Source organism: Perognathus longimembris, chromosome 18 (genome assembly GCF_023159225.1).
Source record: "Perognathus longimembris pacificus isolate PPM17 chromosome 18, ASM2315922v1, whole genome shotgun sequence".
In the NCBI taxonomy this organism is placed as follows: Eukaryota; Metazoa; Chordata; class Mammalia; order Rodentia; family Heteromyidae; genus Perognathus; species Perognathus longimembris.
In genome coordinates, this window is record NC_063178.1 from 13,616,922 (window position 1) to 13,633,822 (window position 16,901).

At 43.5% G+C, this 16,901-nt stretch overlaps 1 protein-coding gene across 2 annotated transcripts in view; it reads right to left on the reverse strand.

Moving 5' to 3' along the window:
* Rsu1 (Ras suppressor protein 1) overlaps positions 1–16,901 on the reverse strand; it is a 166,312-nt gene that overhangs the window by 140,144 nt on the left and 9,267 nt on the right. For both annotated transcript variants that reach the window (XM_048368019.1, XM_048368020.1), the window contains exon 3: positions 10,802–10,852. In XM_048368019.1, coding sequence (XP_048223976.1) covers positions 10,802–10,852 — 51 coding nt within the window. The remainder of the gene's footprint in view (positions 1–10,801; positions 10,853–16,901) is intronic.

Sequence of the window (16,901 nt, forward strand, 5' to 3'; positions counted from 1 at the left end):
AAGTACACAAGATCCTCAGTCAATGGAAAAGCCAAGACTGGCGCTACAAAAAGACTGGAGCTACTCGGCCTCTTCAAAATGTGTGCTATGGACAGGGTGCTGGTGGTTTACGACTGTAATCCTAGTGACTCAGAGGCTGAGATGGGAGGATCATGCATCAAACACATCCTGGGCAGGGAAGCCCGTGAGATTCTTGTTAAGTATCCCAAAAATCTTAGAAGTGGAGCTAATAGAGCACTAGCCTTGAGCAAAAGAAGCTCAGAGACAGGACCCTGGCTCCTGAGTTCGAGCCCCAGGACCAGCACACACACACACACACACAAAAAGAGGTGTGCAATATACATGTTCCATAATGTGGCATATGTAGATATATACTATGTATACTAAATACTAAATATACACTTGCTGCAGAGCCTATATAATAGACATTTATTGTATGATTATTAACATTAGACACACACAAACACACACGGCATGCTTTTCAAGTCATCTCTGTCTTCCTTTACAACTAAGAACTGCTTCATAAGAGGCCACTGATACCAGAGAAAGCTTGATTATACAAAGAGGAGGGAAGGAAGGAGAAGAAGTGGGAGACGGAGAAAGAGAACCCCCACCCACACGACCCACAGGTTGGCCTGGGTATCCCTGCTCTTACTGTAACAACTCTACCCTCCTACCTTGTCAGTTCACCCCGATTTCTCCTTGAGCAGGTAAAATCGGGGGCCAGAGAAACACGTGACCCAGGGAGCTGGAAATTCTGCTTGTCTGAGGCAGTTTAACTGAATACACACATCATCAGGTGGAGAAGCAACTTGGACAAGGGCTGTGCACAAGTTCAAAACTATTCCAAAGCCTTCCAGTCCTGGTTACTGGAATACACAAAGTCTTAAAATCTGAACTTGATATAGGATAAAGGTCCTAAAATCTGAACTTGATACAGGATAAAGGTCCAATAAGTCTTAGTTCTTTTCTCTCTTTCATTTCACATTGAAGTGATTATATTTGTGGGGTGTGATCCTTAACAGTCCAAAGACCCTGGAGGTACCTTCTGTTTTATTCTGCACACAGGGTTGTTCAGTACCTGCGCATGGGTTTCCTGGAGGAGAAGGAACTCATTGAAGCTTTCTGATGGATGGGCAGGATTTAGAGAGAGGGGTGAGAATTTCTGATGAGAAAATAATTGGGTAAGTTGAACAAAAAATGCACAGGTCAGGTAAAAGGCTAAAGAAACAAAGGAAAAAACAGAGTTCAGGTTGAAAACAGCAGAAAATGAGGTCAATAAGTTTGTTAGCAGAGTGGTTTCTAAGCTAAGTGATAAAGAGAAAGAAAAATAGCAAAGAGAAAAGGATTCTTAAGGATTTTATTGGTGCTAAAAATACATGTACGTATGCATGCGTTTCATTTAAGACTCTGGATTATAAGATTACAAACCCTTATTTAAAGACAGAAATATAAGCAAATGGATAAGGTGGCACATATAAACATTTTTAAAAGCCAACAAAAATAAGTTTCACTTTACATTAAAAAGTATCTTTTCACCCATAGTTTAAACCCATAATCCTAGCTATTCCAGAGGCTGAGATTTGAGGATCGCAGTTCAAAGTCTAGCCCTGGCAGGAAAGCCTATAAGATACTTATGCCCAATTAACTAGCCAAAAGCCTGAAGCAGAGGTGTGTCTCCATTGGTAGGAGTGCTAGCCTTGAGGATAAAAGCCAAGCAAGGGCTCTGGAGCCTGGAGTTCAAGCCCCAGTACTGGCATAATCATGTGTGCATACATACACGCACGTGTGCGCACACATACACACACACACACACACACACACACCCCAAAGGGGAAAAAAGAATATGTACCTCAGTTAAGTACTTTCATGTACACGTACACAAATATACATTAATTACAAAATGGAAAGTCAACAGAATATTTATACAGTCATGAGCCATGGAACGCCTCGGTGAAGAGTGGACTTCCCACAGGAGAATAATCACACAGGTTATAATGGAGGTGAAACATTCACAGTCCAGTGACGCCAAAGCCATGGAACAACCTAACAAAGCCATCACTTGTGATGTGTGAGCTGATGCCAGTCAGATAAAAGTCCAACACAGGCTAAGTAACATTTGATAGCAATAAGGAAGAACTACTGGTTCATATACCCGATCCACTATACATTTTACAGCTGTTTTCCACTCCTATATATTCACAAAGAAGTTTATGACAAACAGCAGCCGGTTGTGCCACGCCAGCAACAGCTGCACAGATGTTGCATTTACCTTGCGTGCGACTGCATCATTCTTTTCGCTGCTTGGTTTAATCTTGCACTGTTTAGTTCCCATACCCACAGAAATGTTAGGCTAGACCATATATGTACCATGTGTTGCCATTAAACTCTGTGTGACAGACATTCAATTGTGAAAAACAAAAAGATAAGAAAGGAAGCCTTTTCAAGATCAGTTCCCAAATGGGCCAGTTTTGATTTGGGAAGTGGCAGGGTCACCTGTCCTGTCTCCTTTCCTCCCTAGCCTACAACCATTCTCAAGCTGTCACGATTAATGTTGTTGTATTTTTCAAATAAATAAGGCTGTGGGAGGATTCATTTCATAGCACTTGACGGAGCTTCCTCTAGCACAGAGTGGGCTTCTGGAAAGGGAAGTCTGGAATTATGTTCTGTGTTGGTTGGCTGGGCTGACCACAACACGGTGTCCTAACTCAAGGTGAGACACCCAGGGATCAAGCACGTCCCACACGAGGCCCGATGGCCTTGGTGTGAACTGGGGCTGGAGCCCTGGGCCAAGGGATCTTCCCACACGATGACCTCACGTGCCTTTCCCAAAGCCCAAAATAATAGCACTCTCCCAACTACAGGCCATTTTTCTTTTTTCTTTTTTTTTTTTTTCTTTTTTGCCAGTCCTGGGGCTTGAACTCAGGGCCTGAGCACTGTTCCTGGCTTCTTGCACTCCACCACTTGAGCCACAATGCCACTTCCTGCCTTTTCTGTTTATGTGGTGCTGAGGAATCGAACCCAGGGCTTCATGCATGCAAGGCATGCACTCTACCACTAAGCCACATTCCCAGCCCTACAGGCCATTTTTCAAGGGAACTGGACAAGTGGGACCAACAGGTAGAGGCTGTTTAATTAATAGCAGTCAGACTCAAAAATACTACACACATACTTTTTCAACTCCAATCTTTCAAATGATGGCCCAGGAACAAACTGATAAATGTGCACTAATTAAAAAAATAAGCTATTGATCAAAGCCTCTCTGTTGTAAATATATCTGTGCTGGGGTAAAATGCAAACGGGTAAGCTGTTTTGATATTGTCACAAGATGAATTCATGACATGGAGACAATTTATTTTGCATATTTCTCCTCATACTTTAATTTCATTCAAGCCCGGCATGAGAACTTTTGCATACAGGATGACAAATCATCTCGGAAAAAGAAAATAACCAGACACTTAGGAACAGCAAGGTCTTGGAAGAGCATTGAAGGTCATCTGAATAAATGGGGACTGTAGATTTTTCTCATTCACCCTCACAACCTGTTATCAGCAGAAAAGTTTCCCTTTATCACATTTTAAAAATCTGATTAGTTTTCTTCATTGGATCTGCATATTTTGAGGATGTGATATTTTCAAGTTTCACATGCTTAGTTCCTTTATAATAGGAATTATAGTAGGTAGTCAATAAATATGCATAAAATTTTGAAATACTGTCTTAGTTTCTCTATGTACATAGAATATTAGCATCAGTAAAAACATTTTTGAAATCATTAAAGAAAGTATCCTAGCATTTTGTTGTTTGTTGTTTGCTGTAATTCTGTAATTTGAAATTCATCTGTAAGCCATACTTAATAGGAACTGGGGTTTTTTGTTTTGTTTTGTTTTTGCTGGTCCTGGGACTTGAACTCTGGGCTGGGGTGGGGGGGGGGAATGGGGAGAGGGGGGTCTGTCCCTGAGCTTCTTTTGCTCAAGGTAGTACTTTACGCCTCGAACCACAGCTCTACTTCTGTTATTTTTGTTGTTTGCTTATTTGTTTTGGTAGTTAATTAGATATAAAAGTCCTGGAAACTTTCTTGCCCAGGCTGGCTTTGAACCACAATCCTCTGATCTCAGCCTCCTGAGTAGTAAGGATTAAAACCCTGAGCCACCAGTGTCCTGGCTAGGAAACAGGTTTTTAAAAACTCATGTCCCTTGCTGTAAAACCTAGGCTTATATTATCAAATCATCTAATAAATGATAAGATAGGGCCACAGACACTACTGGCAATGCCTCAGGACAACATTCATGACAGTTAAAATGTCTCCATGATAGTTAACCATTCTACGTGACAGCTATAAGTTCAAGCATAAGCCAATGTCTGTGGCTGACATCTATAATTTTAGTGACTCAAGAAACTGAGATATAAGAATCACAGTTCAAAGCCAACCCAGTATCTGTGAGACTCTTATCGCCACACGATGAGCCCAAAGCAAGAAATGAGGTTGTGGCTCAAGTGGTAGAACGTTAGCCTTGAGGGGGAAAACAAGCCAAAGGACAGTGCCCCAGCCCTGAGCTCAAGCCCCAGTACTGGCACTCAGACAGAAAAAAAAGTTCAAAGCAAAAAAACCAACCATTTCACTCACAGACCCAGAATCAGAGGTTTCTATAAGTGGAGTAGCCAGTTGTTCAATGGCTGAACAGAGAAAAAAAATCTCTTGTATTTCCTGCTCCAAATGCTGAGTACTGTGTCCAATACCAGTATCTCATGCCTGTAATCTTACCTACTTCAGAAGGATGAGATCTGAGGACTGAGGTACAAAGCAGGCAGTAAAGTCCAGGAGACTCTTAACTCCACTTAAACACCCAAAATCCAGGAGGGCTCAAGTAGTAGAGCACCAGCCTTGAGCAAAAAAACTCAGGGACAATACCCAGGCCCTGAGTTCGAACCCCAGGTCTGGCACAAACACACACACACGCGCGCACACACACACACACACACACACACACACACACACAAAAAATGATGAGTGCTTAACTTTTATGATGCATAAATTAAAACTACTGTTCTATCATTTAACCTGCTGGCAGAATTAGTATTCAACAATACTTTGAAAACTCAAGAAAAGCTTTAGGATAAAGAATGAATGGCCAGAGGCTGTTTTAGTACCACGCAGAATTCAACCCTAGGCAAAATTCTGCTCCCTAGGCAATCACATTAGTGGTACATTATAAGAAGCAACATAATAAACATGTGAAGATAAAACATCACCTTTGTTTTTATAGTTTTTAAATTGGCATCTGACTATGTACCTATGTATTTTAAACTTCAGTAAAAAATCTCATATATACTCAATAAAAAAAATACCATAGAAGTTCATCCTTTCCAATGTAGAGATACTGGGGAAAAAAAGAAATATTTCTCACACAAGGAATTAGTCATAATAAACATCAAAAACCAAAAACCGATGGTGATGTGAAACAGAATATATACTTTAAGGTTGGGAATCAAACAAAGCAACACATCTCTTTCTGTAAAGAGCCATCACAAATGTGATTTTTTTTTTAAGTATACTATGTAAATGGCTATAGAAATACATTGTCCCTATGGGAGATGGCCAAAGAGCCAGCACAAAGAATTTCCTCTGACAACACAAGCTTGGTTTTTAATCTTTACATTTAAGACCCACAGTGGGGAAGAAAAATAAGTGTCTCAATTATGACCTCTAGTGGAGAAGCTATATAACTGTTATCTCCAAAAAAGAAAAAGTTCAATTTCAATACATAAAAATTTCAATATATAAAGCTGATTTTTAGTGAAAGAGAAATAGACCGGTGACCAGTGAGAACCAGAAAGGTAAGAGGAAGAAGGAAAAGTGAACAGGGAAAGTCAGTTAGGAAGTTTGCTGCATAGGGAAAAGCGCCCCTTAGTGGTCCTGAGCCAGCTTCCCCTAGTTAAAGGGGTGCTGGGGGCTCTGGGAGGGCTGGAGGCGGGGGACTCTCCCACTATGCTGTGGCTCAACTGTGATCAAAAGGCCAGGGGGATATCAGGACAGGGCGAATGCTACCCTTGGGTACCCACAGGAAGAAGACACGCCAAGTCTGGAGGCCTGTCTACTGCACGCCAAGTCTGGAGGCCTGTCTACTGCACGCCATGTCTGGAGGCCTGTCTACTGCATGCTGTCAACAGTCAACGCCCAGGGCCCTTCTTCACGTCAGCCCTCATTTCTTCTCTCCCTTTTCTGTCGCCTTTCTGCGTCCTTCAAGCAGGCATGAGCACTTTACACAGGCAATGGCTGGAAGAGCCACTGTGTCCTCAGCAACAGGCATGATAGCAGAGAAAGAAACAGCCCTGGCTGTCAAAAACCCGGCTGTGGATATGGTCAGTGGTGGAGGATTACCTAGCACTGGTATTGGTCCCAGACCTGCTAAAAGAGAAAGTGAGGGGAGGAAGGGAGGGAGAGAGGAAAGAAGGAGGTTAGAGGAGAAGGAGGAGGAAGAAAAGGAAGACAGGAGGAAGAAGAAGAGGAGGAGAAAGAAAAGGAAGAAGAGAAGGAGGAAGAAGAGGAAGGGGAGAGAGGAGGAAGAAAAAGAAAAAGAAGGAAGGAAGGGAGGGAGGGAGGGAGGGAGGGAGGGAGGGAGGGAGGGAGGGAGGGAGGGAGGGAGGGAGGGAGGGAAAGAAGGGAAGGAAGGAAGGGAAGGAAGGAAGGGAAGGAAGGGAGGGAGGAAGGAAGGAAGGGAAGGAAGGAAGGAAGGAAGGGAAGGAAGGGAGGAGGGAGGGAGGGAGGGAGGGAGGGAGAAGGGAGGGAGGAAGGGAAGGAAGGAAGGGAAGGAAGGGAAGGAAGGGAGGGAGGGAGGGAGGGAAGGGATGGAAGGAAAGGAAGACAGGAAGGGAAGGAAGGAAGGGAAGGAAGGGAAGGAAGGGAGGGAGGGAGGGAGGGAGGGAGGGAGGAAGGGAGGGAGGGAGAAGGGATGGAAGGAAAGGAAGACAGGAAGGGAAGGAAGGAAGGGAAGGAAGGGAAGGAAGGGAGGGAGGGAGGGAGGGAGGAAGGGAGGGAGGGAGAAGGGATGGAAGGAAAGGAAGACAGGAAGGGAAGGAAGGAAGGGAAGGAATGAAGAGGGAAGAAAGGAGGGAGGGAGGCAGAGAAAAAAGAGGCAGACAGACAGAGGTGTGAGGGAGGTGAACTTTACTTTGAACTTCATTTTGAAAACATCTTTTTGGGGTTCCAGCCCACACCTTCCCAATCAGCAGCAAGGCCTAGGGAAAGAACAGACTGCAAAACCCAATGCCGTCTCATTGCCCCAACCTCACAGTCTCACGGCACTACTGGCGAAGCTCTCCCAGTAACGACCTTGACAATTCTGAAATACGTTTATGTAGATAAAAGAATATTTCAAGAGGATCTGATCACAGGAATGGGACTGTGGCCCCATGGCAGAGTGTTTGCCAAGTATGCACAAAGCCCAGGGTTCAAACCCCGGCACTGATAAGCTGGAAGGTAGCGCGTTAGAAAGAAAATAGACTTAGACCTACCTTATAAAATAGGAAGACTGCCAAGTGAGGTGGCTCACACATGTAATCTCAGCTACCAGAGAGTCAGAGATCAAGAGGATCACAAGAGTCCAGCCTGGGTGTACAGTTAGGAAGATCCTATCCCCCAAAACAAAACAAAACAAAACAAAAACCAAAAAACTGTACTGGGTTTGGTGCCCTATGCCTGTCACGTCAGCTACACAAGAAACACAGGAAGGAGAAGTAGCAGTTGAAGCCAGGCTAGGCGAAAACACTAGTAACTAAAATAAAAAGGGCTAAGGGCCTGGCTCACGCAGGAAAGCGCCTGCCTAGCAAGAAAGAGGCTTGGAGAAACACCCAGAAATAAAACAAAACAAGAATGTTTTAAAATAAAAAAAACGAACCTTTTTTTTTTAAGGAACTAACAGAATCTCAGGATCCATCAAGCACACTCTGGGGTCTCAATTGCTTCTTCTTTGAGCCTCACCTGCACTACCAGGAGGTGACCTTGGCAGCCTAGTCACCAAGGTCAAATCAATTAGCAAAAAAGGGGACATTAGCCCAGTGCCACACAGACCAGATGCCCCATATAACACTGACATGAGCAAGTCCCTGTTTTTTGGAAACTGGTCATTCATCCCCTGAACAGGCAAGGGGAAATGTCAGCAGAGAGTGTAATTGGCCTAACAAGAGAAAAACACAAATACTTTCGCAGGATACACGCGGGAGATGAGGGGTTTGTCTTTGGAGTCCCAGTGGTGTTAATGCAGTTCTGTCAGCCGGCCGCTATTAAAACCCCGCGCAAGTGAAAGACACTGATTAGAATAAAAAGTGACAGGAGGGTGTGCTCCGCCACTTACATTTAATGCATATTTATATTCTCATCAAATGGACATATTTACTATAAACACTTAAAAACAACCATAGCAAAGCCATTCACTTAAATGCCAGAAAAATAGGAAAAGATGCTAATTTGACCTTCGTGTCAGCAACACCTCATCCAGCTTGAAACCAAATTTACCAAGACAATTAATTAGCGTTTACTGGATTAGGTCAACAGCGTCTCAAATGAAGTGAGAAAAATAAATAAAATAAGTTAACAAAGCAAAATTTAAAAAAAAAAATCAGGGAGGATGAAAAATAGGAAGCCTAAATTCCTTCCCAGAATTCCTTTGAACAGCCAACACAAACTCCTTATTTCCTCCTTTCCAATATATCTGATTTCACAGGGCTGGAGAATGACATTGACCTATTGATTTCCTGAAATTTGTATCACTGCAGATACTTGAAAAGAAATGAATGACAAATACCTGCACGCAAGCACAAGTGTGTGTGCGTGTGCACGCGTGCGCGCACACGCGCGCACACACACACACACACACACACACGAGACCAGGTAGATCAATGAATGCTGTAATAGAAACAAAGCCGAGTTGGTGTTCCTGCTAAATTAATTGTAAGTGGTTTTGATCCCTAAAAGCTACAAATGCTCTCTAACACTGGTAAAGCTGCGCGACCAAGCAAGGCTTGGGTAATGGAGATGGTCAGGGATTTCTGTTCGAAAAGTCTTGGGGAATTTAGACATCCTGTCATCCACTCTTCAAAAACCAACATGAATTGCCTGGGATCTGGAATTAGGGTCTCCAGAAGGCTAAGAAAACAGTAAGACTAGCAATGTATTACTTGTGAGCAGAAGTTACCCTAAAGGTGTCAGAGGGGAGGGAAGGGTCTCTCACTTTCAGCTTTCATGGCTATCTCTACTTAAACGGGACAATCATTCCCTTTGTCTTTTTCAAGGATCAGGTACTGGAGGCTAACAAAGCGCTAATCTGCTTGTTCCTAAAACCTGAGGGCATCGTTCACAGTCAGTTCCTAATTCTCCACCATCAACAGCTCCATGACATCGCTCTGAGCTATGTGTAATACACATACACACACATAGACACACACACACACACACACACACACACACACACAAATTCACAACATGACATTCTGCTTGCCATCCTTGGACTGGGAAAGCTCCCCGAACAGATTCTTGCCACATGATTAGAAAAATCATTCAAGTCTGCAGGAAATACGGCAAGCACCACAGAAGTGACAGTCAATTAGGAAGGAGAAAGCAGAGAGGCTCGCTGTCGTTAAACTCTGTGCCCTAAGAATCAAAGGGACCATCATTTACTTATCATATTAAAACAGAAATTAATTCTACTGCATGTTAACCATACCAAAACTCTACTGATGTCTGAGAGAATTTTTTTAGGTGGGGGTAGAAGAGAACGAGAGGGGAAACCCAGTCTAAAAGTTTGAGAAATGCAACTGAAAATGCACGCGATTTATACAATTGTGTGGTATTTTCCCCTTATCAAGTAAGGAAGAAATGAATATTCAATGCTTAACTCTTTCCTTCGGAACAATGAATATAACAATTCTAATACACATATACTTTTTAATTTTATTTGTTTTTGTTTACTTGTAAGAAGTTCTTTATCCCAAATATTAACTATGATCATCTTTGTACTGCAGGATTATGACAAATTTTGTCTATCTCCTTTTACCTATATTCTATAATAAGCATGCCATTTATAAAGGTAGTATGATTATTAGATAAAAATACCTACTCCTTTAAAAATGAAAGATTGTTTTGCTTTTGAGATCAATGTCTCACTCTGTTGCAAGTCTCCAACTCCTAGGCTCCAGTGCTCCTCCTGCCTCAGCCTCCAGAGTAGCTGGGTTACGGGTGTGTGCCATCACACCGGCTCCATATTTTTGGCAAAGTTTTTTTTTTTTTTTTCCCCAGTCCTGGGCCTTGGACTCAGGGCCTGAGCACTGTCCTGGCTTCTTCCGGCTCAAGGCTAACACTCTGCCACCTGAGCCACAGTGCCCCTTCTGGCCGTTTTCCATATATGTGGTGCTGGGGAATCGAACCGAGAGCTTCATGTGTAGGAGGCAAGCGCTCTGGCCACCAGGCCATATTCCCAGCCCACTTGGCAAAGTTTTTGTCATGAAATGCTAAGCAATTCCCAGACAGTCCTAGTCTGCACAGCACTTCCCATCCCTAAATGGAACTGTTTGCTCTCTGAAGTTTATACACAAGATAGACAAGAATTCTCAAAGTAGAACCAAGTACAAAATACAGGAAGACAAGATATCTTGCTCATGGATTCCTGGTTGTCACCTAACTAAGCTTTTAAGTTTCCTCCAAATAGTCATTTGTCTCCTTAGTTTCTTTAAAGGAAACAGCAACAGAAAATCCCATAAAATGACCTAAGAGTGAGACACTAGGGAACACAGAAGAAAGTGAACTTACTTGTTAACTTGTTGTGACTGAGGACAAGCTGCGTGATATGAGATAAGGAGACTGTAAAAAGAAAACAGAAAAAGAAAATCACAGTCAGGAAACGTGTCAAAACTGTGTTTAACCCCCGCCCCCGCAGCCAGGTAACTTGTTAAAATTATTTTCACAGGTTGAAATGGTATCACTTAAAATAGATGCTCACGTGGTACATATCTGCTAAATGTTAAATCAAATGAAGAAGGAGTCAGGCAATTAATGGTTCAATTAGCACAGCAAGGTAGAGCTAATGAGATCTGTGTCACGAGATCAAACTTTACAAGGGCCAGTTAGTTTTGCTTGGCAAACCGGTCAACTGGGCTCACCTGGGCCATCCGTCTCAATAATGTACCATTCAGAAGAGGCAGCCAAGAATGCAGAGATGCAGAAAGGCCTTGTCCAGGCTGAAAAGCCAAGGCATCGAAACAGGAACATCATCTCGCAGAAGGCCAGAGCGCTGCAGGCTGTACCATCCACGTCCATCCTTCACCTACGTCCACTATTCATCAGCAACCCATCCACACCCATTCAGATGGCCTGAATCCTTCCAGAACCCCCCCCCCCCACCCCGCACAGATACAGGTTGAAGTTGCACAGCACCAATTTGAAATACAGATGGGTTTCTGACATTTATTATGAAAACTGGCCCAACAAGATGGCATTTGCTACAGATACTCAAAATTTGGGGGGGGGGGCGCGCAGGGGGGAAGACAAAGAAAAAAGTGACCTGTCTTCTTTCACTGAGTTCTAAAATGGCTTGGTGATCAGCCACCTGCCTTCTCCTCTGCTGACAGATTCTCTTCCCTATGAAAATACTGAGAATTAGGGAAGGAAGAGGATGGGTATTTGAAGCCACACCAAGAGACTGCTCCTCACAGAACTTTGGGTTCAAGTGCCCCCGTGGTCCCCAAATAGCATATTCTTGTCCCTCACCGTGCCTGATAGAAAAATCTAACATGTCCCAAATAGGGTTTGCATATATTCCTGTTGGATGACAATGGCCTAAGCCACTGCTCAGGTAAGGAGAGATCAGGAATATGAACGAACATGACAGATCAGTGTAGGACCCATAACTATCCTGTCTAAAATGGCAGTCATGTTGCTGCTGAGAATCCTGCTGTATTTATTTATATGGCTCTGCTGTTTCCTATTTAACTCCATCATCTCTTCAGTCATCATCTCTTGGTGTTTATACTGATGCTCAAATTGGGCCTCCTGGTGCCAATGGGAGTCCATCCAGCCTGGCATCTGAATCCTGTGGCCATACCCCCACCGTTCCTTAGGCACACCCTTCCTGTCCAATATTATCTGGTTCTCAAGTGTATCTTGTATGTTTTCCCTAGAGCACTGCAATCAGCGATTTCTCCAATAAGCTCTGGGTTCTTTGTGTAGGAAAGGATAAAATGGTACTAAATGGGACATGTAGGCCCTAGATGTGCCCATTGTTGTGGAGACAGCAGTCAGTACTCTCAGCCTATCACAGTGGCTATATGGCTAGAGGTAGAGAGCGGTCACACACACACACTTTATACCTCTAGTGACTTCACTATTTCCTTACATTATTAAAAACCATGATTTTATCCCCAATATATCCCATTCCTGTACACCACAGGACTCTACCTCATTTTCTCCCTCCACATCTATAATTCCAGTTTCAGATAGGGAGAACTTTGATTTCCTTTTTGTTTTTTAATATATATTTACTCTTTAATTAAAACCCTACACAAAAATGCACAAAATATTACCTTATAGTGACATAAGCTCCTACCACAAAGCTCTGTGGTCATGCTCAGTTTCTCTGGAAGTCCAATACTTGTTCCTAGTACAAGTGAGCTACCTCTGCCCCCAGCCCTGTATCAGCTTGCTTATACTTTCCAGTGTTATGCAGACTGCTAGTCCACATCTGGATCTGGGGTCTAGGTTGGTCACATGACCAAGCAAATACAAAAGGCACTACTGGACATTTTTGCCCAGGTCCTAATAGAACCAAGAATCATCAGACACATCTGATGGTCCATAATCTGGAGACAAAACGGGCCCTGTGCACCTAACTAGCAGTCCCCAGGAGTCTCTGGGCATCATACCTGCCAGGGCTTTCTCTTGCTGAGCTAGATCGGTGCCTTTTTATTAAGTCCCGGTGCCTTTTTATTAAGTCCCGAGAGACCTGGGAAATCTCATGACCCCTTTCAATAAGGGGCCCAGCGCATCACTGTAGCTAGAACATGTTCCTTCTTGTCCAGATACCTTCCTCACCCTGCCCAGATGTGGAGTCACTGACTTATGCCAACCTCCACCGGATGTCCCGAATGCCTAGACTCAGACCTCCCTGTCCAGGAGGGATGAAGGGGGTGGGGTCTCCTTATCCACTCTCTATTCTGACAGTTACATGCTTCCTTTCCTGTCCCACTTAATGGCGTCAGGATGAAGATGTGTGTGTATATATGCACACACATATATATGTGTATATGTGTATATATACACAACACATATATACAATGGAATTTTACCCATTAGAAAGAGTATTCCATCATTTGCAAAGAAATGGAAGGACATGGAAAATAATCATGTTAAGTAAAGTAAGTCAGGCCCAGAGAGACAAAGGATACATAGCTTTTTCTCCTATGTGGAAGCTAGAATTTATAAATATGAAAGTAAACACTTCAGGATTGTACGTAAGCATACACAGATGTATTAACTAAAATAAGGTCTCCCTGGTGGAGAAGTCATGTAGCATCGCTCCTTAGAAAGGCTAACTCACAACACAACAAAATGAGGATCAGGGAACAGGTTGTCTAAAAGTGGGAGATGGGATCAAGTGGGGGGCAGACAAATAAAGAAAGCAAGAGGGGGCAGAATGCAGTCATGACATTCAATGCATATCCTACAAAATGAAGAAAATTGAGGGGAGGAATAAGGTTGAGAGGGATGGGGGAGAAGGATGAAAAGTCTAAGACATTGATCCAGATACATTATATTCATAAACTACGTGGTTGAATGGCAACTCCTTTGTGCAACAAATCATAAGAAAAATATAATTTAATTTTTTTAAAAAGATCCATGACATGGGGCTGGGGATATGGCTTAGTGGCAAGAGAGCTTGCCTCGTATACATGAGGCCCTGGGTTCGATTCCCCAGCACCACATATACAGAAAACGGCCAGAAGTGGCGCTGTGGCTCAAGCGGCAGAGTGCTAGCCTTGAGCAAAAAGAAGCCTGGGACAGTGCTCAGGCCCTGAGTCCAAGGACCAGGACTGGCCAAAAAAAAAAGATCCATGACAGCAACTTCCCACATGTTGCTTAAGATGGTAGATGCTACAGAAAACCTCACATATTTTTATTGGTAAGGGTGTGTAGTAAATAAAGGAAGGATTCCTTTGTCTCTGAGGTATATAATCTCGTGTGGAGGAGAAACCTTGAAAACTTCCCTCGTATCTAACAAGATGAATTGAACTCAAAGATGAATCAGTTTGGATTATGGTCAGCTTTGTGTGAGAGCAAGTGACAAATATCCAAGGATGTAGCTCGGTAACAAAGTACCTGCCTAACATACGTAAGTCCCTGGGTTCCAGCACCAGTGGCACAAGAAACAAACAGCAGGAATTACAGCAACGGAAGGTTGTCTCCTGAATGGATGAATTCAGTGTCGGGTCAGTCTCTACTGTCTTGCTCCTCACTCTTACTTTTTATGGACTCCAATGTTTATATCCCCCCAAATTCACATGTTAAAGTGCTAATCCCCAGGGATTTTCTATTATTGAGACCTCCTGGTCTGTTCTAGTAACCCAACCATCGAAGACATACCTCAGGGTCCAAAACAATTGCCTAGGGTCAACCACCATGCCACAGTTCCCTTAGGAAAAGGAAAAAAGTTTTTTGTTGTTGTTGCTGGGCTTTTTGTTGTTGCCATTGTTGTTAAGGATAACTCTAAGAAGTTGCATGTGGAATTTCCACTTACAAGCAATCAAAATTCAGAAACACAGGAATGCCTAATTACCAGTGTGGGAAATGTGGTCTCTTTTAGACCAGACAAAAATTAGGGGTTCTGTTGTCAAGAAAGATGGGACAAACTCAAACTAGCAGATAATTAGCAGTCTCTCACACTGGCATCTGAATTTTTCCAAAGATATCACAAGTAGCTAATTAGAAAGAAAAAAACGTATGCTCTCCTCAATGAAAAGCCAAGTTCACAGTGATAGATTTAATGAGAGAAATTCATTCTTGTCAATCTTCCCACTGTGCCTGACCCATAAACACTGAGCAGAAGAGAAAGTAACAAGGTTGAAAAGCTGGTGTTTTCTTGAATAGTTTGATTGTTGCTTCACCTAATCAAACCAGTAAGAGATGTTTTTTTTGGTTGTTGTTAGTGGTGGTTTGTTTTTCTGTTTTGTTTGCTTTTGCTGGTCTTAGGGCTTGAACTCTGGGTCTGAGCACTGTGCCTGAGCTTTTGCACTGGAAACCAGTGTTCTCCCATCTGAGCCGCAGCTCCACTTCCAGCTTTTTTGGTGGTTACCTCCACATAAGAGTCTCATGGACCTTGCCTGCCCAGGCTGGCTTCAAAACATGATCCTCAGATCTCAGCCTCCTGAGTAGCTAGGATTACAGGCGTGAGCCACAGGCATCCAGCTGAAAGTGTTGTTTTTCTTATTATTGTTACAGGGCTACAGGGCAAAGTAGGTTAAGATGGAGAGAAATTAGAACAGAGAAAGAGAAAAAGTTAATGAAAGAGCTTTGAGAGAAACAAATATTTAGGGCAACAAAAGACTGCAGGCTAGAGCCATGAGGACAGCAGTTAAGTTGGAAAGAACCAGGAAGAAGTCACAACACAGGGCGTACACAGACCAAGCAGAAGTAGAATGGATTATTTACACGTTCAAAGGCCAAACCAGGCACTGGTGGCTCACGCCTGTAAACCCAGAAGGCCGAGATCTGGGGATCATGGTTCAAAGCCAGCCTGGGCAGCAAAGTCCATGAGACTCTTATCTCCAATGAACCACCAAAAAACCAGAAGTGGCTCTGTGGCTCAAAGTGGTAGAGCTCAGGGACAGGGGCCAGGCCCTGAGTTCAAGCCCCAGGAGTGGCAACAAAAAAAATGTCTTACAGACTTTCCTTTCAGGGATGGCTTTGAATCCTGATCCTCAGTTGAGCCTCCTGAGTTGCTAGGATGACAGGCATGAGTGAGCAGCGCCTGGCTCTTTTGGTTTTTTATGACAGGATAGCACTGTGAAGCCCAGGAGGCCCCAGCCTCTCTCATTCTGGAACTAAAGCTGTGCATAACAGTCAGAACTGACCATCTTTACGTTTCAATTGCAAGGTTCTGTGACGAAGGCCACAAAAGCTCGAGTATAACCATCGGGCCATTTCACAGATGCTGTACTCTGAATGGAATCAACAGGAAAAGCATTCCTACCATCCAAAAGCATTTGGTTTATCACTTTCGTTTTTCTAGTCCTGAAGCTTGAACTCAGGGCCTCACAATCTTCTCAGCCTCTTCACTCATGGCTGGTTCTCTAGCACTGAGTCCATGTCTCCATTTCCAGCTTTCCACTGGTTATTTGGAGATAAAGATTTGTCTCCTCTGCCTTAGTTGGCTTTGAACTACAAGACTTACAGATCAGCCTCCTCTATAGCTAGGATTACAGGCATGAGCCACTGGGGGCTGGGGGCTTGCCACTCTTTGGTGCCTCTTAGGTGTGAAATGTAACACTGAAAGAAAATATACCTCTTGGGATATTCTAACTGGCCGGTGTGCTTCACAACTCCAGGGCACACCGTTCAAGTTTTGCACAATTCCCCAGATTACTTTATTCATAGCATGATCTTCCAGAGGCCAGCACAGTTCCAGGAATTAATGTGATGGGGTTGGAGGCATGGCTCAGGGAGTAGAGCACCAGCCAATGAGCAAAAGTGTCAGATACTGAGTTCCAGTCTTGGTCTCAGACAAAAAATAATAATAATCATTCCCTTAAATTTACTATACAGGTGACTAAATGGCTTTTCTAGTGTGGCTAGCTGGTGGGCTAGAAGTAGCCATGGCCGGAGATGTCCCTGAGGGAGAGACTCCACAGGAGGGAGAGAA